Below are 22,081 nucleotides of genomic sequence, written 5' to 3'. Positions count from 1 at the left end.
CCAGTTACAAGGGACTTATCTGGATGCCAGGGTGTGCCAATTGTGGAATCAATGGTACATTTTAGGTGAAAGAACACTGGTGCTGGGGCCTGGTTAGCAGGGTCCCAGCACACTTCTCAGTCAAGTCAGCATCAGTATCAGGCAAAAAGTGGGGGGTAACTGCAACAGGGAGCCATTTCTTTACACCAGTTCAGGGATACCCAGCATGGCTGCATGGGTTTTGAGTTCTACCTCAGCCCATGCTGAGGTCTCCAGGTCATTTCCAAGCAAACAGTCTACAGCCGTGGTACTCAAAGTACGGCCCGTGGGCCGCCAGCGGCCCCACGGACCTACCTTGGCGGCCCGTGGACACGTCGGAGAAACGCCATATGATAATGGCCGCCGCACATAAACATAGAAGAGGCCCGCGGGAGCATGCGCAATAGTGGCTTCTTTGCGCATGCTCCCGCGGCCCTCCTCTATGTTTACGTATGGCGGCCATTATCTTATAGGTTTCCATGACGTCTCCATGTCTGCCCCTATAAGCCCCACCCCCGCTGTCACTTCAGTGCGGCCCTCGGCCGCAAACCATGTTGCAATTATGGCCCCGAGAAAATGTTTGTGAGTACCCATGTTCTACAGGGATATTTGAGGAGACCACCACCTGTTTCAGGCCATTGACCCCTCCCCACTCTAAAGTTACCATAGCCATGGGATGTACTTTAGTCTGTCAGCGTTGGTGACTGGATAAGTTTGTCCAGCCAGGTATTGACCAGGGGAAACCAGTTTCTCTTCCAAGGAATCCTCATCAAAGTCATAAACATTGAATATTCCCGCCCCCGTGCGGGGACCCCGGAGCATATATAAAATACACACATATAAAGTATGAAATATGCACGAAAAATATGTACATACCATTTTTAGTAGACAAATGTCCATACTAAACTCATATATACGTGTGTAAAACAGCAATGCAGACTATAATCATAAACAGGCAAAAATGCTTTATTTCTATGGAGTTTTTTTAACAGTCCTTTTCAACAGTACAATAAGAGAAAAAATGCTTTCCAAAGCCCCATAACTGGGCCTAGGGAAATAAGCAGTAGTAACATCAGAGAAAAAAAGAGAAAAACTACATTGAAAACAATGGAGCATTCTTATCCAATAGGCTGCATGCAGGTTAACACAGGAGAACCATAAAAATTCTGGCACCGTGCCTTTAAGACCCTGAGCACCTCCAGTATCCCACCATGCCTCAGGGGTGAAGGAGAGATGACAGTTGGTTCACAGTTAGGTCAGTTCTTTTTTCCGGCTTCTTCTGAGAGGATCCTGGAGCATTGAGCTCTCAGTTTTTCTGAGTTTTTCTCAGAAAAATACTTCAAATCATTGTTTTTTCTGCTTTCACTCGACATCTAACATCTTTGTCTGAGTCTAGAAGTTTTTTACTGACTGAAAAATACCTTCTTTTTGTGACGTGCCCTTCCTGTGGGAAGAAGGTGGCCCAGTCAGATCCACACACTCTCTGTATTGTGTGCTTGCCTCAGAGTCACTGTCCTGACACTTGCAGGCACTGCAAGAACATGTCAAAAAGGACTCTGAAGGACAGGGAGAAGATCAGGCTTCATGGTCTTCATGAGAGGCAGAAGACCTCGTCCTTCTCGCTTCCCAGGCAGCCAACAAGCCATTCTCAGGAGAGACAGGCTAGATCGACGTCAGCAGATAGGAAGATACCTGTTTGTTCCCCGTCGACGTCATCGCTGCCACCATCTCACGATCATAGATCGCCGTCGAAGGATACGACGTCGAAAGAATATGACCACAGGGGCAGATCTCTGTCGACGGCAATCCACCGATCGACGTCGAGCCATCACCGGCGTGCCCATTCGCCGCCGAAGGCCTCACACCCCTCAACGTCAAGGAAGACGACGTCGAAGTCGCCTCAACGCCGAGAACGAAGGCCTCCGCCGTCGACGGCCCACCATTCGACGGCGAGGCACACAACGTCGAGCAGGTCGTGGTCAAGGGATCGCCGGTCACCGTCGAGGCATTCGACGTTGAGACCAGAGCAACCTGCGGCTCTCCCTTCGACGTCGTTGCAGCTGTCGACGTCGACACAGGTTTTGCCTGTCTTGCAAGTAGAAGAGCATCGGCCGGCGGATATGACCACTCCAACATCTCCAGTGGTCGCCGTAAGAAGTGGTTCATCTCGGTCGAGAGCTGCATCGTCTGGGCAGGTCTCGCCCATCAACTTGTCGCCAAGGTGGTTGGAGAGCCTTAATAGATGGACTGCCTCCCCAGACTCGCAGTATTCGAGGATGTATTCTCCTTCTGCCTCTCTCCCGAGAACACCATCGCCAACAGCGCGGGCAGGACGGGCTCTTTCTGCTTCTCATCAGTCGACCACGAGGCCTTGATGCTCTGCTACAGCATCTCGGAGCAGGTCACGCTCCCAGAGACGATCTAGGTCACGGTCACGCCATCGCAGAAGGTCCCCTTCTTGGTCATCGTCGTGGTCCTCGGTAAGAGAGTACTCCCCGACTTTAACGGATTCTCCACCAGCTAGAGTCTCTCCGGTGGACAATATCGCAACATTTAACGAGGTGCTTCTCAGGGGAACACAAAAACGAAATATAGAGGTCCTGGAACGTTCAACCTCCTCATCCGTGATCTTTGAAACCCTACAACATAGAGCAGTTTCAAAGAAGTTGTTACCGCTAGTGCCTGGTCTGTTACAACCAACCATGGACACCTTTTTAGCACCTGCCACCCTCAGATCAGCTCCTGCTAGGATCTTGAAGAAATATAAGGCACCTAAACAAGATCCTTTGTTTCTCAGGACGGATCCACCGCCGGACTCGGTCATATTGACCGCAGCCCAAAAGACGCACTCAGTGGCATCATCCTCCACGGTTCCACCAGACAAGGAGAGTAGACACCTAGAGACTGTGGGGAGGAAAATGTGTGGCACGGCGTCTTCCAGGATGAAGGTCTCCAGCGCTTCCGCACTCGTAGGCAGATATGACCGTTCACTATGGGACTCACTGAGCAGGTTCGCAGACAAATTACCTAGGGAGGACAGGCAGGATTTTCAGGAGATCCTTCAGGAGGGGTGTCTGGTCTCCAATCAGGTCATCAGCGCAGCAGCAGATGGGGCAGACTTAGCTGCACATGGTTATGCGCATGGGGTTTGTGCGAGAAGGTCTTCCTGGTTGAGACTGCCAGGATTGAAGCAGGAAGCGCAGCAGCGTGTCCTGAGCCTTCCGTTCAACGGGAACTCGCTTTTTGGAACCCATACGGACGAGGAGATGGTGCGTATGAAGACGGAAGTGGACACCATGAGAGCAGTGGGCCTGGAGAGAAAAAAATGACTTCAGGCGAAGGTATAGACCTTACGAAAGGCGCCCTTTTCAGCACAGGGTTCAAACCCCTCATTGGTCCCAGAGGCCGCAGCAGAGGCAAGGACGCCCACTTTTCCAATCTCGTAAGGCAACGAGAGACCGAGGGTCAAGCAGACCACAGCAGTCCACACCCAAAACTCCAGCAAAACAATGAGGACTCGCTTCCCTTAGCACTGTGCACCACTCCGGTGGGGGGAAGTATCAAAGCGTTCATTCACGAGTGGCGTGGCATAACAAAAGACAAATGGGTGCTCAACATTGTTGAGAATGGGTACTCTCCTTTTCCGACAACCTCCTCCTCCATTGCCACCAACCAGATGCAATCAGTCTCACATGAGCCTATTACGCAAAGAGGCTCACGCACTTTTACGGAAAAAAGCAATAGAAAAAGTTCCAGTCGCGCACAGAGGAAAGGGAGTATACTCCTGTTATTTTCTGGTAGCAAAAAAAGGTTCAGAGGGAGTTTTCAGACCGATTCTGGACTTACGACTACTGAACAAGTACATAAAAAAGCAAAAGTTCAGAATGCTGGCTCTTCACCAGATTTTCCCTCAGCTACATCGAGGAGACTGGATGTGCTCCATCGACCTGCAAGTCGCGTATTTTCATATCCCGATCATTCCCAAGCATCGGAAATTCCTACGCTTCCGGATAGCCTCCCAGCACTATCAGTTCAAGGTGCTTCCATTCGGCCTGAAATCTGTCCCTCACGTTTTCTCAAAATGCGTAGCAACGGTAGCGGCGCATCTAAGGAAGCAAAAAATCTTCATTTACCCATACCTAGACGACTGGCTACTGAAAGCCTCCTCTCCGGAACAGGCGAGAAGCCATCGGGACATTGTGCTCAGTGTTTTCAGGTCTCTAGGTCTACAAGTCAACTACCAAAAGTCCACCTTGATTCCAACGCAAAATCTCCACTACCTGGGAGCAATACTGGATACAGAGCTCGAAAGAGTGTATCCTTCGGAGGAACGACTATTATCAATAAAGAGAAAGTGTCAAGACCTGCTGAAGTCCGACGAACCTACGGCCCGTCAGGTGACATCGCTACTGGGTTCCATGGCCTTGTGCATTTTCATTGTCCCGAATGCCAGGCTACATGTGAGGCCTCTCCAAGAGTCGCTGGAAAACAACTGGAACCAGAGCACAGGCCGCTGGGAGGACAGAGTGCGACTTACGATAGGAGCACGACAGTCGTTGCAATGGTGGATGCACAGACCTCACCTGTCAGTAGGAGCTCCGTTTCACCAGGTAATCCCATCCGACACTCTGGTAACGGATGCGTCTGTTCAGGGATGGGGAGCTCATCTAGGTTCCCTTCAAGCTCCGGGCCTGTGGTCCGACAACGAAAGAGTACCACATCAACCTGCTGGAGCTCCGAGCAGTCCATCTGGCTCTCAAGTCGTTTGCTCTATCGATTTAGGGGAAATCTCTCCTAGTACAAACGGACAATACGACCACAATATATTATTTGTACAGACTAGGGGAGGTAAACAGGAAATGCCCAGACTTCGCGTCCAGGTTCTACCGTCCGGGACCTCGAGGGAATGCCCTGTTGATCGACTGGTCAGGGATATTTCTCTACGCCTTTCCACCAGTCCCCCTCTCATACCTGCAGTGATCAACAAACTCTACAGATCCAGCACCAGAATGATTCTCATAGCTCCTCAATGGCCTCGTCAGTTCTGGTACACAGATCTCCTCAACCTATCGGAACAACCTCACAGGAGGCTGCCGTGCAGACCGGATCTCCTTTGCAGGCTGGGAGGCAAGATACTTCACCCCAACCTTCCCTCTCTGAGCTTGACGGCATAACTCCTGAGTTCCTGCAGTATGGGCACTTAGGGCTCTCGCAGGAGTGCATGAACATCTTGAAGGAGTCCAGACGACCTTCCACGCTGCGTTCTTACGCGTTCAAGTGGAAGAGGTCTACATATGGTGTCGTCAGCAAGGTCAGAATCCTATACTGGCTCAGGAGGAGGTCATACTATCTTACCTACTCCATTTGGCAAAATCGGGTCTGCAGGTGTCCGCTATTAAGGTACATTTATCTGCCATTACAGCCTATTGTAAGTCACCTTCTCAGGAATCCTTTTTTACAAGACCAGTAGTCAAGGATTTCTTAGAAGGTTTGAAAAGTTTTTCCACCCATTCGGAAACCCTCCCCTCCATGGGAGCTGAACATATTGCTATCGAAACTTATGGGCCCTCCTTTCGAACCTATACACAAAACCTCTTTGCAACACCTTACGTGGAAGATGGCTTTTTTGGTAGCCATTACTTCCGCAAGGAGGGTCAGTGAGATTCAAGCTTTGTCCTCCAAAGAACCATACACAGTCTTCCACGAGAATAGAGTGGTGCTACAAACTCATCCATCATTCTTACCGAAGGTGGTGTCAGAATTTCACATTAATCAGACTATTTCACTACCAACATTTTTCCCTAATCCGGATACTCCGGCGGAGAAAGCTTTGCACTCCCTAGATTTGAAAAGAGTGCTAAAATTTTACTTGGATAAAACCAAACTAATTAGACATTCCAACCACTTATTTGTAAATTACGGTCATTTGAGAACAGGAGAGGCAGCCTCGAAACGAACCATATCTAGATGGATAGTTTCATGTATTATTACTGCATATCAATTGGCTAACAAACAACTACTTGCTATAGGCCTAAGGCGCACCTATGCCCTCACCTATGGTATAGTGCACCCTGCCTTAGGGCTGTAAGGCCTGCTAGAGGGGTGACTTATCTATGTCATAGGCAGTGTGAGGTTGGCATGGCACCCTGAGGGGAGTGCCATGTCGACTTACTCGTTTTGTTCTCACCAGCACACACAAGCTGGCAAGCAGTGGGTCTGTGCTGAGTGAGGGGTCCCCAGGGTGGCATAAGACATGCTGCAGCCCTTAGAGACCTTCCCTGGCATCAGGGCCCTTGGTACCAGTTACAAGGGACTTACCTGGATGCCAGGGTGTGCCAATTGTGGAAACAAAGGTACAGTTTTAGGGAAAGAACACTGGCGCTAGGGCCTGGTTAGCAGGCCTTAGCACACTTTCAAATCATAACTTGGCATCAGCAAAGGCAAAAATTCAGGGGGTAACCATGCCAAGGAGGCATTTCCTTACAGCCACATAAAAAAAGCTTTGCCTTCTGATATAGCACCCTCTCTTCCACCACCTACTCCATCTCCACTTCCTCCAACCCCTCCTCTGTCACCTACTTCTCATACTGGAGATGATTACACACCACAGGCTTCATTTGTGTGCAGGAAGGAGGATGTAGGGAAAGACCACATGAAGCAGACCCCTGGGATTTATGATACAGATCCATTTATTGATACCGACCCAGATCTTTGCCCTGCTCAGCCTTCCCCTCCGGAGGACACCAGAGGGTATTAGCTTGCTACAGCTAAGGCTGCAGTCTACCATAATGTGCAATTACATAAGGATACATTAGAGCAGTATTTCTTATTTGATACCCTCACTGCAACACATAGGTACATACAGTATTTACCGAAGTTGCCGAGTATTCTAAGACACGTTGAAGGCATTTTCAAGGAACCTATGAGATCACACATTATCACACCACGGGCAGACAAACCAATATAAGGCAGCTCTAGCTTGTCCATTTTATATTAGGACACCGGTCCCACCAGATTCAATTGTCACTACCACAGCTAGAAGCATGTAAATAGTCAAGCTACTGGAGGTTCTCCTCCACAAAAAGAAAGCAAAAAGCTTGATGTAGTGAGGAAAAGAGTAGCCACACAAGCAGCAAACCTTTGGCATATTGCCAATTCACAAGCACTTTTGGCAAGATATGATAGGACACACTTGGATGAAATGGAAGAAATTCTTCCATTTCAGATCAATGAGAATAACAAAGTCACAACAATGATGAGTCTTCTATGCATAATGGCATCATGCATTGCCATTGTACCTCATGTCAGGCTACATATGTGTCCACTGCAACAATGTCTCTTACGTCCATGGTCGCAAGCTCAGGATCATCTTCAGGATCTAGTAGTAGACCATCCAGCTTACATCTCTCTCTACTCTGGTAGAATTCCACCAGTCTACTGAAAGGGAGACCTTTTCAAGACCCTGTTCTCCAAATAGTTTTCACCTTGGATCTCTCCCTCACAGAATGGTGTGCTCATCTCAACAACCTCACAGTACAGGGTTCTTAGGAACCTAATTTCCATACCAAACACATCAGTTTTCTAGAGCTTCAGGCGGTGTTTCTAGCCCTGAAAGGATTCCAACCTCACCTAATGCACAAATCTGTCTTAGCTCGTACCGACAATATGTCAGCAATGTACTATTTACAAAAACACGGTGGTGGGGACACGGTCTCTCCAATTGTCTTAGCTAACACAAACAATTTGGAAATGGGCCCATCACCACATTCATCTTCTGGCAGAATATCTCCCAGGGACAGACCACAACCTTGCAGACCTGCTCAGCCGGTGTAGGATAGTACCCTTTTTCTTGGCATGGCTACCCCCATTTTCTGCCTGTTGTCATTGTGTTTGAATGTGTTCACTGGGAACCTGCTAACCAGGACCCCAGTGAATATGCTCTCTCCTTTCTAACTTGGTCACTGTTGTTACTTACACCCCACAATTGGCACACTGGTGCCCCCATGTAAGTCCCTAGTATTTGTTATCCAGGGCATTGGGGTATCCCCATGGGCTGCAGCATGTATTATGCCACCCATGAGGAGCCCATGCAAAGTGTATCAGCAGGCCTTCCATTGCAGCCTGCGTGAAAGGGTGCACACATCCTTTTCCACTACAGGTCATTAAGTCAGCCCTATGGCAGGCCCTCCTGGACGTACCTTTGTGTGAGTGCACCCCTGCACTACCAGAGGTGCCCCACGAACTCCAGTTCCATTGTCCTAGACTTTGTGAGTGCGCGGACTCCATTTTATGCTTGTATTGGACGTAGGTCACTACCTATGTCCTGTTACATAATGGTACCTCAGAACCAAGGCATGTTTGGTATCAAACATTTCAGAATCATACCCCAATACTGTTGTCAGTATTGGTTGTATGACTTCATGCACTCAAAGGAGTTTTGTCGCTCCTGTGTAACCTGTCAAGCCAGTGGCAAGACAGATGGCACTCCAAAGGTTCTCCTAATTCCACTAAGTTGTCAGAACATCACACAGGTTACTAGTACTCTGCGACAAGCAGTAGTCAGATAAACATATAGGTTAGTGGTATTCTGCAACACAAGCGTTATTCAGGTTGTCATCGCCAAAAATGCACGTCGTCATTAACACATTAGCATGAATGCCAAGACATGATCATGAATGCAAATATAAGAAGCTGAATCTCCCCACTGCATGTGTCATCACAAAAGACTCCCTCCCAATGGATGTACTGTAGACCCCGTAATGGCACCTATTACAACACAGTAACAGGGCACAATGAGTTAGTGCGGGCCATAGTACACAGCATACTAGGTTTGTGAGGCCATAAAACGTATCTGGGGGATGCATTGGGTCGGGCCCCCTCCCGGCACCTTCCTACGGATATTACAGCGTGTTTTGCGCTTCTATTAGGAGTTATACGCTGAGAGAAATGAGGCACCACACCCAGCAGAGGAGCTCCAGACGCTCCTATCACTGTAGTTACGGGAGATTAAAGGCTCAGCAGGGGCGGGGCCTCCGTCAAGGGTTCCTTTTCCACCCTGCAAGCAATAAATCCAAATGCCCCCAAGGAGATGCTGCTATTATCTGGAGGCGCACATAGGGTTTCTCACTACAGTGGGGAGGCCCCTATGGATCCTCCTTGCCCCAATCAGACCATACAGCGCTTGCTCTTTTCAGTGCGACTGCTTACTTGTGCAACTTCCTCCTTGGAACCACTGCTTACCTATGGAGTGCGTACAGAGCCCTTCCAGTCTTTACAATGTCTGGAGGTGTGTCCCCTCATGTTACTACAGTAATCTCCCCCTCCTGGCCAGGCTTTCCTTGCATGTGCCGCCATGAAGGACATCTTGGACGAAAACCGGTTCCTTCAGAGGCTTTGGGCGGTATCCGGGAGCACTCTGCCTTGAAGTACACCAGTGAATTTCCCCAATTGCACTGCCCTCTCATAAGCGGCGGGGGATGTACTGTCAAACACAATGTCCCTCCTGCTTGCCCCAGGGAGAAAGGACAGAGGCAGGAGGGCAGGCTGTGGTTACTGGCTCCTCTGAAGCTGGTGAGGAGACTAGGGAGAACGGTGCTGGCAAATTTCAGGGCACGGCGGCCAAGGAGGGGCCTGCTCAACAGTCTTGAAGCCGTCCAGGCAGGCCCGGTTTCTGGCAGCCAGTGTCTGTCGCGCCCGCCCGGGCTGCAGGAGTGATTTCTCAGCAGCAAGATGTGCCCGCTAATGCCCCGGGGCACCATCCAGGTCGGGCTCATGTGTGCATTTCAAGAGGCTGACGCGGGCTCCTCTAGGTCTTTCCTGCGTGGGAGAAGGCCACCACCACCAGGACACGGGGTGCTTCCCTACACCCCAAAGCAGCAGTAAAACATGAACAGCTCCACGTCTCATCCTGAACCTCCGTCGCCACGAACACATATCCACCCACCTTAGATCCCTACACTGGCTGCCCTTCAACAAAAGGATCGTTTTCAAAATCTCGTCCACGCTCACAAAGCCCTCCACGACACTGGACCGGCCTACCTCAGCGAACGAGTAAACTTCCACATACCAACTCGACAGCTCCCCTCCGCCGACCTCGCTACAGTCCCCCACATTCAATGCACCACCTCTGGTGGCAGATCCTTCTCGCACCTCGCCGCCAAGACCTGGAACTCCCTCCCCACCAAGGTACGCAAGACCCAGGACCTCCTAACCTTCAGAAAGCACCTTAAAACATGGGTTTTTGAGCAGTTACCGGCCACCCACCCCGCGCCTTGAGACCCTAACGGGTGAGTAATGCACTAAAGAAATTACTTGATTGATTGATTGAAAGGGTATGGCACCATCGTGGCACCTCTCACATAACTGACCTCTAGAAATATGCTCAAAAAGGTAAGCTTGACAGTGAGCTGTAAAAAGGCATTTCACACCTTGAAAGAAGCATTGTGCTCAGCCCCTGCTCCCATAGGTTAACTTTGTTGAACTGAAAAATTGAACCAAGTGTTGATTTTTTAATCTGCAAAATATTTATGCTTGAAAATCTACTTACCTGATTACTAAATTCTTGGGTTTGAAACGCACATAAAATGTTTTTTTTTCTAATTTGGTCTCACATTTATGCTTTGAGTGTCATTTATTGCCTCGGAGTACAAAAATATGCTTAGCACTACCCTCTGATAAGCCAAACTGCTTGCCCACACTGCCACAGAATAAAGCGTTGGTCCCATCTACTTTCGCCTCTGCAAAGCAATTGGGGTCCACTGGACTTTCTGCATGGTGTACTTCTTTTTTTGTGCACCATATAGAGAGCCAGCTTCCTACACTTCTTGTAGGAGGCTGGCCTGGTTTGTAGTGGGGTACCTAAGATACTTACACCTTTTGCCCGGTCCAGTTATCCCTTATTAGTGAAATGCAGGCAGTGTCTAGAAGCCAGGCTCTCAGGGTAGCTGTAACTGAGCAGCCAAGGCGTATTTAGGAGACATGCAATGCTCATGCAATATCACTGTAGTCACACAGTACTCACACACATTAAAGAAAATACTCAGTGTTACAAAAATAAAGGTACTTTATTTTGGTGACACAAATGCCAAAAATACTATAGACACTATACTCCCTTAAGAGGTAAGTAATACATAAATGATATACACTAGAATGCAGAAATAGCTGTAGAAACAGTTAGAAAACAGTGCAAATAGAGAAAATCACAATAGTTACAAATGGGCCTAGGGGAACACCAACCATATACTAAGAAAGTGGAATGTGAATGTTGGTTTCCCACCAAGGCAAGTGTAGGGTATACAGGGGTGCTGGGAGTATTAGAAAACTCCAAAGGTAAGTAATAGAACCCACCCAGAGCCCAGGAAAGCAGGATTAAATCACAATAACCTTCCTAGAACACACAACACGAGAAAGAAGATAATGCAAGAACCAGAAGAGACTGCAACACACCAATAGTGGATTCGTGGACCTGAAGAGCTGTAGAATAAGGGCACCAAGTCCAAGAAGAACTGAAGAGTCCAGGGAGGACAGGAGCACCTGCTAACCCGGATGAAGGTGCAAAAGAAGAACCACCAGTGAAGAAAAGTCAGTACTGCACCCAAGAAGACGGATGCGGGTTCCTGGTTGGTGCAGAAGATGTCCCATGCTGGATGGATGATTGCAGTCTGGTTTGCGTCACTGGATTCTGCCAACAAGCCTTGGCACACACAAAGCTCAGGGTTAGCCGAAAATGGTGCTGCCTGGGACCAGGAGGGACCTGGTGGACTCTACCGAGGAGTGTGAGTCAGAGGGGGCTCTCAGCAACTCGGAGATCCCTCAGAAGACCAGGCAGCGCACACAGGAGTCCCAGAACACTGAGACAAAGAAGGTGCAAAAGGAGGCCCACGCAGCACTACAACAAAGGGTCCCACGCCGCCGGAGAACCACGCAGGAAGCTGTGCGTTTTAGGGGTGAGTGCTGGGGGCCGGAGCTGCACAAAGAACTTCGTGGAAAGATGCCAACTAACCATGGCAACTTCAAAACACGTGGTGCACGGGGTTACATCTTGTGTGGGGAGGGAAGTTTTTACCTCCATCAAAGTTGGACAGTAGGACGTCAGGACAGTCGGGACCACTTCAGTCCACCATCTGTAATGCTGGATCCATGCAACTAGTCAGGAAAGGGGACCCATGCTGCTGGTCGTGGATGAAGAGAGGTGCCTGCTGAAGCAGGGGAGTGACTCCTTCTCTCCAAGGGAGATTCCTTTGTTCGTCTGGTGCAGGCTGCAGACAGGCTGTCCACTGAGGATGCATGACTGGAAAACAGTTGCAGTTGCTGGCAGGAGCTGAAGATACAATGTTGCAGAAGCAGTCTTTGTTGCTGTTTTGTTTCAGTTTGTAGAGTTCCCGGAGGGTCCAGATGCAGTTTCTTTGGTGAGAAGGTGAAGTTAAGGATGCAGAGGATCCCTGCTGGAGTCTTGCAATATGAATCTGAAGAACTACCCAAGAGAAAGATCCTAAATAGCCCTGAAAGGGGGATTAGTCAGCTACACAGGTAAGCACCTATCAGGGGAGGGCTCTGATGTCACCTGCTTGCACTGGCCACTCAGATGCTACCAGAGTTCCCTGCCAACTTGGAAGCCAAGATGGCAAAACCCAGGGACCCTCTGGAGGAGCTCTGAGCACCATCCCATGGGTGGTGATGGACAGCGGAATGGTCACTCCCCTTTCCTTTGTGCAGTTTCGTGGCAGAGCAGGTACTTGGGGTCCCTGAACCGGTGTAGACTGGATTATGCAAGGAGGGCACCATATGTGCCCTTCAAAGCATTTCCAGTGGCTTGGGGAGGCTACCCCTCCCAAGCCTGTAACGCCTATTTCCAAGGGGGGCAGGTTTAACACCCCTCTCCCAAAGGAAATCCTTTGTTCTGCCTTCCTGGGCTTGAGCTGTTCGAGCAACAGGAGGGCAGAAACCTGCCTGAGAGGTGGAAGCAGCTGGGACTGCCTGGAAAACCTCAGAAGGCTGGAATTGCAAAACTGGGGGCTCCTCTACGGAGCCCTTAGAGTGAATGGAATCATACAACCAATGCTTGCAAAAGCCCTGGGGTATTATTCCAACATGTTTGATACCAAACATGCCTATGTTCGTGTTACCATTAGGTAGCTGGACATAGGTAGTGACCTATGTCCAGTACACGCTTAAAATGGCGTCCCCACACTCAAGAAGTCTGGGAAAATGGTCCTGGAGGTCGTGGTGCAGGGGTGCCCTCACACACAGGTACTCTACTCCCTGCCCTTATGGCTGAAGGGCCTCCTACATGGATGACTTGTATGTGACCTGGTGCAGTGTAAATGGCAGTGAAAGGGTGCATGCACCTTTTCACACAGGCTGCAATGGCAGTCCTGTAGAAGCCTTTGCATGGGATCCCTATGGGTGGCAAACGATATGCTGCAGCCCATGGGAATCCCCTGGAACCCCAATGCCCTGGGTACCTAGATACCATATACTAGGGACTTACAAGAGGGCACCAGTATGACAATTTGGGGTGAAAAGCTGGGTTACCAGTATTCAACAACCATAGTTTAAGGGAGAGAGTCCTGATTAGCAGTATCCCAGTAGACACAGTCAAACACGCTGTCAAACTGTCCAAAGGTGGGGGTAACCAAGCTAGAAAGCGGCTACTTTCCTACTCTTCTGTCTCAGGAGGCCCAGAACTATAGCCTGTTCCCCTCCCACAGGATGATCTGCTGGTTAGCATTCCTAAGGTGGAAGCCTCAAAGGGCTGCTGCCGTTTGAAATGCATATCTAGCTCCTCTCACAGGAGAGGAAGACACCCCCAGCCCAGAGCCCACTTGGCTCCCCGAAAGGGGAGCCCGTCAGATATTGCACCTCCGGTCTGACGAGGAGCTTCCCGATGATGAAGCATGACACCCATCTGGGTGTGTGAGGGCTCTTGCTCCTGAAACTTAAATCGTCCCCCCAGTTCCAGGAACAGTGTACTTTTTGTTGTTGACTAATCTGATTGGGAGAACGTACACTGGACCTTTAATCCTCCCTATCCCTCTCTTTGTTGAGATAAATTAGCTAGTCAGGTAGGCGTGCCACCTCCAGGCTCGTACCAGCCCTGAGGTGGACATGATTTTTCAATGCTAGCTATCTTTGAGATAACATACCTAGGAATTCTAGGACAGGGTTATGTCCACTTCCCACAAGAAGTGATCATATAGGGGGCGTAGTGACCCCAGGGGTAACTAGCCCATTGACTTCTACCCTTCACTCAACCCCCCTGAATTGAGTATTTCGGGGACCCCCTGATACCAGGACCTCAGATTAACTGGACTACAGAAGAAGGCCCTAAAGAAATGCTAAAAACAAGAACAAAGGAGCATCAACTGACTTGGTGCCAACACCGGACACTCCGAACTGGACTTGGTGCCCTTCCTTTGCAGGTCCTCTTCTGTCAGGTTCCACCTTTGGTTTCTTCAAGTCTTGTCTTGGTCTTGCACAATCCTTTTCCAAACTCCTCATGTTAGGTTTCGGGAAAACCAGGTACTTAACTCTTTTCTCCTGGTTGCTGGGGTCACCCTGGTACTTAACTTATTGGGGCTCTTAGTTCCTCCATCTCCCCTCTACTGATTCCACTTCATCTGGTAGGGGAATGCCTTTCTGTAAAGAAATGGCTCCCTGTTGCAGTTACCCCCCACTTTTTGCCTGATACTGAAGCTGACTTGACTGAAGCTGACTTGACTGAAGTGTGCTGGGACCCTGCTAACCAGGCCCCAGCACCAGTGTTCATTCACCTAAAATGTACCGTTGTCTCCATAATTGGCACAACCCTGGCACCCAGGTAAGTCCCTTGTAACTGGTACCCCTGGTACCAAGGGCCCTGATGCTAGGGAAGGTCTCTAAGGGCTGCAGCATGTCTTATGCCACACTAGGGACCCCTCACTCAGCACAGACACACTGCTTGCCAGCTTGTGTGTGCTGGTGGGGAGAAAATGACTAAGTCGACATGGCACTCACCTCAGGATGCCATGCCAACCTCACGCTGCCTGTGGCATAGGTAAGTCACCCCTCTAGCAGGCCTTACAGCCCTAAGGCAGGGTGCACTATACCACAGGTGAGGGCATAGGTGCATGAGCACTATGCCCCTACAGTGTCTAAACAAAACCTTAGACATTGTAAGTGCAGGGTAGCCATAAGAGTATATGGTCTGGGAGTCTGTCAAAAACGAACTCCACAGCTCCATAATGGCTACACTGAATACTGGGAAGTTTGGTATCAAACTTCTCAGAATAATAAACCCACACTGATGCCAGTGTTGGATTTATTTAAAAATGCACACAGATTGCATCTTAGAGATGCCCCCTGTATTTTACCCAGTTGTTCAGTGCAGGACTGACTGGTCTGTGCCAGCCTGCTGCTGAGAGACGAGTTTCTGACCCCATGTGGTGAGAGCCTTTGTGCTCTCTGAGGACAGAAACCAAGCCTGCTCTGGGTGGAGGTGCTTCACACCTCCCCCCTGCAGGAACTGTAACACCTAGCAGTGAGCCTCAAAGGCTCAGGCTTCGTGTTACAATGCCCCAGGGCACTTCAGCTAGTGAAGATGCCCACCCCCTGGACACAGCCCCCACTTTTGGCGGCAAGTCCAGGGGAGATAATGAGAAAAACAAGGAGGAGCCACTGGCCAGTCAGGACAGCCCCAAAGGTGTCCTGAGGTGACTCTGACTTTTAGAAATCCTCCATCTTGCAGATGGAGGATTCCCCCAATAGGATTAGGGATGTGCCCCCCTCCCCTCAGGGAGGAGGCACAAAGAGGGTGTAGCCACCCTCAGGGCTAGTAGCCATTGGCAACTAACCCCCCAGACCTAAACACACCCCTAAATTCAGTATTTAGGGGCTCCCCAGAACCTAGGAACTCCGATTCCTGCAACCTAAGAAGAAGAGGACTGCTAAGCTGAAAAACCCTGCAGAGAAGACGGAGACACCAACTGCTTTGGCCCCATCTCTACCGGCCTGTCTCCCCACTTCTAAAGACACTGCTCCAGTGATGCTTTCCACAGGGACCAGTGACCTCTGAAGCCTCAGAGGACTGCCCTGCATCTAGAAGGACCAAGAACTCCTGAGGACAGCGGCTCTGTTCACCAAAAACTGCAACTTTGCAAACAAAGAAGCAACTTTGAAACAACACGCGTTTCCCGCCGGAAGCGTGAGACTTGGCACTCTGCACCCGACGCCCCCGGCTCGACTTGTGGATAACAATCACTTCAGGGAGGACTCCCCGGCGACTGCGAGACCGTGAGTAGCCAGAGTTGAGCCTCCTGAGCCCCCACAGCGACGCCTGCAGAGGGAATCCTGAGGCTCCCCCCTGACCGCGACTGCCTGCTTCCAAGAACCCGACGCCTGGTAGGGACACTGCACCCGCAGCCCCCAGGACCTGAAGGATCCGACCTCCAGTGCAGGAGCGACCCCCAGGTGGCCCTCTCCCTTGCCCAGTTGGTGGCTACCCCGAGGAGCCGCCCCCTTGCCTGCCTGCATCGCTGAAGAGACCCCTTGGTCTCCCATTGCTTTCTATTGAAAACCCGACGCTTGTTTGCACACTGCACCCGGCCGCCACTGTGCCGCTGAGGGTGTACTTTCTGTGTGGACTTGTGTCCCCCCCGGTGCCCTACAAAACCCCCCTGGTCTGCCCTCCGAAGACGCAGGTACTTACCTGCTGGCAGACTGGAACCGGGGCACCCCCTTCTCCATTGAAGCCTATGCGTTTTGGGCACCACTTTGACCTCTGCACCTGACTGGCCCTGAGCTGCTGGTGTGGTAACTTTGGGGTTGCTCTGAACCCCCAACGGTGGGCTACCTTGGACCCAAACTTGAACCCCGTAGGTGGTTTACTTACCTACAAAAACTAACAAACTCTTACTCCCCCCAGGAACTGTTGAAAATTGAACTGTCTAGTTTTAAAATAGCTATATGTGATTTATGTGAAAACTGTATATGCTATTTTGCTAATTCAAAGTTCCTAAAGTACCTACCTGCAATACCTTTCATTTGAAGTATTATGTGTAAATCTTGAACCTGTGGTTCTTAAAATAAACTAAGAAAAGATATTTTTCTATACTAAAACCTATTGGCCTGGAATTGTCTCGGAGTGTGTGTTCCTCATTTATTGCCTGTGTGTGTACAACAAATGCTTAACACTACTCCTTTTGATAAGCCTACTGCTCGACCACACTACCACAAAATAGAGCATTAGAATTATCTCTTTTTGCCACTATCTTACCTCTAAGGGGAACCCTTGGACTCTGTGCATACTATTCCTTACTTTGAAATACTGCATACAGAGCCAACTTCCTACACTTTCACATTCTGCTTTTTTAGTATATGGTTTGGCCCTTCCCTATGGCTCTCACTATTCGCTATTGCTTTTACCAATGCCTATTGCTTTCTGTGCTTTTTACTGATTGTTAATGTGTATATAACAGAGTGTTTACTTACCTTCAGTTAGGGTATTACCTATACAGTATTTTAGTATTTTTGTTACCACAATGAAGTACCTTTATTTTTGTAACGCCGTTTGGTTGTTTCATGTGTGTTAGTGCTGTGTGAATGTAGTGGTATTGCATAAGCTTTGCATGTCTCCTAGATAAGTCTTGGCTGCTCATCCACAACTACCTCTAGAGAACCCTGGCCTCCTAGACACTGCCTACACTTCACTAACCGGAGATACCTGGACCTTGTGTATGGTAATAAACACCGTAGGTGCTGACACCAGGCCAGCTTCCTGCACTACCTATCTCTACTACTCGTGGTATCAATAGCAAACTCTCTGAGTGAGAGACTGAGTGGAGGGCCTGACGCCACCTAGGATGCAAAATCATCTGGTTTAAATTACTCTCCACCTATGTTGCTTGAGGGGATGGGGGGCTTGTATGCCTTAGACAAGATAGCTTTTTGATGCTGAGGTATAACTTTTTGAAATGAAGAACATTTAAAGTACACTGCTAATCTGCCTTCATTAATGCTTTTCCTGGCCTTTAGAACACCAAAGGGAACAGTAGTACTCTAACTACTTTCTGTTTTCAGATACACAAAGTCCAGCAACGTGTATTAGTGAAGAAATCACTGGCATTAAAATATGGTGAAGAGCTTGCTCGTGCAAAAGCCGTGGCCAGCCAGGAAATTGGAAAAAGAAAACAGGAGCAAGATAATGTTAGGGTAAGTTAATTGACACCTGAAACCGTTTGTTTTCAGGAAGCACTTTATGTGGAAAAAAAAAAGCTTTTTGATTGCTTATGAATTATTTATGGAAGACTTGGTTTATAAAATCTGTTACATAAGCTCAAATCAAATGCCTTAAAATGCTGGTGACTAAAGTGTCATGATGTACCCTTGTTTCTATAGCCAAATAAAATCTTTAAAGTGGATCACTCTCCTGCGTCGAGTCCAAAAAAGAATGCAGCTGAATTAATCGCTTTGGAGAAAAAACGGTTACAGAAATTGGAGTATGAGTATGCTCTAAAGATTCAGAAACTGAAAGAGACTCAAGCTTTGAAAACCAAGGAATTGCCACTTGAAAGTCCAGTCCTTGAGGAGCCTGCTTTTACACTTCCCCAACCTTCACTTCATGACCTCACACAAGACAAGATTACTATAGACACTGAAGAAAATGATATGGATGATGAAGTACTTTCTACCTCAACCAGAGAGCGACGACGGTCTTTTCGAGAGTCCACCTCTTTCACAAAGCCTAATCTAAAGCACACAGAAACTGTGCTTAACAAAGAAGCTATTTGCAAACCTGCTAAGAAAGCATCGGAAACACCAGAACTGTTTCATGGTTTGAATATCAGTGAACTTAAGAAGCTCCATGCTAAAGCGGAGAGTCTGAAAGAGTTGTTGGCAAAAAGCCTTTCCCTGACAGTGCCATTGTCGGACAAACATTTGTGTGGAAAGGTAAGTGTGCTTTGTCTTTAATCTTTTGTTTTGAACTTTATATTGTTTTTTGAGCCCTGATGCTCTAGTTTATTGCTGCGGCATTCATAATGCTATTAACTGTGAAGATTGTTGCACATTTTGATGTTTACTGAAAGCACTGAAGTTTGATTCTAGATTACCATATTTAACAGTAGATGGGCTCCCATTAGAGTTTTTTGAAAGTGGTTTTTCTTTTCCTTTAAAGGATGTTTGATAGTCTAAGTTTAGTAAAGGAAAAATGAAATGTTTTTCATATCTCTCTTCCAGAGTTAGTACATTTTTAATGGTAATAGTAGTAATAATTTACCCATTTATTCTTAATTGACTAAAATAATTAATACACTTGAATACGTAATTGGGTCAAGGTTACAGTAGCAATGTAGTCTGCTAGAACTGAACATGAGTGACACACAATTGCTTTATTCCAAACGTAAATGTTTCCTTTGTTTGTATTTAATAGCTGTTTATTCTTTCCCAGGAAATTTCTCTAAACATGGATATTGTTACAGCGCACACCAAGCATAATGAAATAAAGCCTTTTCCTTTTGGACCCTATCATAGCCCCCTCCTGTTTTTTAAATCGTACAGGTATGCTGTTTTCTTTTTCTCCTATTCAGTGTTGAAGTGGCCTTGTGAGCTAGTTAATGTATACATCTAGTGGCTGCTAAAAAGCTGAGTAATGGTACTTGTAATTTCCTTACCTCCATAGTTAGTCTATGCCAGACCTTGATAACCTGGTCATTTCTGGATAATATAGATACAATTGAAACTGACACTACACCCAAGCAATGCTATTATGCCATCTGGTTTTTATGGAATTTTCTGATTAGCAGACACTTTTCAACCTCTGCTTCAGTACCTGGGGACATTAGTTTTTTTCTTCCCATGACTTCGGGCAGACAGCCCTTAAAGTTTTAAGGAGCCCCCTATTCTGAAGCCTTTACTTAAGTTGTTGTTTGTAGATATTCCCCATCTTTTGGTTTCTTTTTTTTTTTTTTCAATGATGTACTGTTTGTTATTTTAATTATGTTTAAGATCTTATCTTATCTAAGCTTACTATGTTTTTTGTAGTAAGCCCTGCACCTGGATAGGCCAGAGCCCCTCTCTAGAATTGTATGCTAATGACAATTTGTTTCCTGAGGTGCTCTTCTTCCACCAAGAAGCCCAGACAGGGGATGTGAAACATTACCCTAATTGCTCTGGGTTCTGACTAGAGAGACTAATTTAATCAAGGTACCCCTACGAGCCTTGCCTGTACTAAAACACGTTTTGCAACACACCTTATGAGTCTTATCTTAGAAAACTCTTTTGTTCAAATCTTTTTGATGATTCAGAAAATGTTACTATTCTCTTAAAGGCCATCTTGTTACAGTTTGGCGGGTTTTGAGATGTAAGCCCGGCCTCAGGGGTACCTCTATCTTTCTCCCTGAAAATAATTGGGGTGAAGCCAATTAAGGTATTATAATAAATGTAACAAGATAAAACAGATAGTTATTTAATAAACAAAAAAAATCTTTTAATGGTTAAGTCAGAAACCACACTCAGCACTGGGGTGTGCACTGCCTAGTTCTTTTGATATTACAATATGTAAATGTACTGGTTTTGCCATTCTTAAATCAGCAGAATGGTGAGTGACCTTCTGAGGATTAAGACGTATAATCTGCAAGTTATTCTAAAATATCTACACCAATCTAAACCTCTGAGCTACCTCAATAGTATACTTTCCTGAGAATGTTACTAGTAGGGGTACAACTCTACAGCAGTCTCTCTAACATTTAGGATATGTAGCAGAAGTTAAAACATGCTTGTGGTAGAAGGCACGCTAGCAGATAAGATAGTAATGCAGCTTTCATTTGAAAGTGAACATAGTGCTTCAGTCCTTGTTATCTAGTGCGGAGATGGTGTGCTCTTCTTTGCTCCAAGTCAGTAGGACAGGAGACATTATGGTTTAATTCAGGGATTTAATCAGTCATTTAGTGGGGTAACTCGTAACAAGTTTATAACCTCAGCACAATACAACTGTAATCCAGGAACAGAAGTATTCAGGCTCCCTATTCTGTAAGCGAGGCCTGCAGATCCTTCAGGTCAAAAAAGACATTCAGGGACAGAAGAGCACAGAGGCTCGAGATGGCATCAAAAAGCTACGAACATCTCGACATCGAAGAGGAAGAGATCATGCAGACCGCAGTCTCCTTTCGAGGATCCGATTCCTACCAGGATTCTGAAGAGGACAAGACCGGTCACGGCAGGACAGCACGTGAGTACGCCTGCCCCTGTACCATCTAAACCCAAACATAAGGCCTTGGGGACGCCACTGCTGGAAAGCCATGGCCTGACCCGAAAAAAGACACTCTGTGACCAACCCACCAGTTTGGCACCGAAAAAGGCCACTCCTCTGAAGCCATCTGATTCGAGCCGAAGCTCCGTCTCCGAACCGAGCAAACACCACTCTTCCGAGTCCAAATCTTGAAAATCATTTTCGGAGCCGAGACCAACCTCTACCCCATCTTTTTCGATACCGAAGAAGCCAGCTTCAGAGCCGAAAAGACCAAGTGAGGAGCATGGACTTTCAAAAACACTTAGAGAAAGCCATAAATCTACTGAGGAGGAATCACAAATGCAACCAATCATGAAAGTAATGGATGAAAGGCAAGTCAGGATTCATATCCATAAAGAAACTGGCAGAATTTTAACTGCACCTCCTCCAAAACCAAAAGAGGAAATGAGCCTTTTAGGAGGAATTGGACACTACATGCCTCCAGCTACAGTTGCAAAAACAAAGACCTCTCCACCTCCTCAATTTTCTCCTCCTCATTCTCCACATCTACATATCTCTCCTCCTACCAGTCCTACACCCATGCAGTCACCATCGCACTCATTCGATTCGCAGCAGGACAATGTGGACCCATGGGATCTTTATGATCCAGACCCCATTCCGGACAATAACTCAGATTGCTATCCCGCCAAGCCTTCACCACCAGAGGATGGTACAAGCTACAATCAAGTGAAAGCTAGGGCGGCAGCATATCATAAGGTCACCATGCACACAGCCATTAGAGGATGATTTTTTATTTAATACACTATCCTCCACGCATGCAACGTTTCAGTCGCTCCCTAT

General features: G+C 47.8%; 1 protein-coding gene across 1 annotated transcript in view; it reads left to right on the top strand.

Annotated features, from left to right (window-relative positions):
- The window catches only part of ZFC3H1 (zinc finger C3H1-type containing), a 715,283-nt gene that overhangs the window by 193,065 nt on the left and 500,137 nt on the right, over nucleotides 1-22,081 (top strand). The window contains exons 14-16 of the mRNA XM_069228345.1: nucleotides 18,073-18,204; nucleotides 18,391-18,942; nucleotides 19,442-19,551. Coding sequence (XP_069084446.1) covers nucleotides 18,073-18,204; nucleotides 18,391-18,942; nucleotides 19,442-19,551 — 794 coding nt within the window. The remainder of the gene's footprint in view (nucleotides 1-18,072; nucleotides 18,205-18,390; nucleotides 18,943-19,441; nucleotides 19,552-22,081) is intronic.

Source organism: Pleurodeles waltl, chromosome 4_1, assembly GCF_031143425.1.
Source record: "Pleurodeles waltl isolate 20211129_DDA chromosome 4_1, aPleWal1.hap1.20221129, whole genome shotgun sequence".
In the NCBI taxonomy this organism is placed as follows: domain Eukaryota; kingdom Metazoa; phylum Chordata; class Amphibia; order Caudata; family Salamandridae; genus Pleurodeles; species Pleurodeles waltl.
The sequence above is the reverse complement of the archived record's forward strand: the minus strand, read 5'-3'. Positions and strand labels throughout refer to the sequence as shown.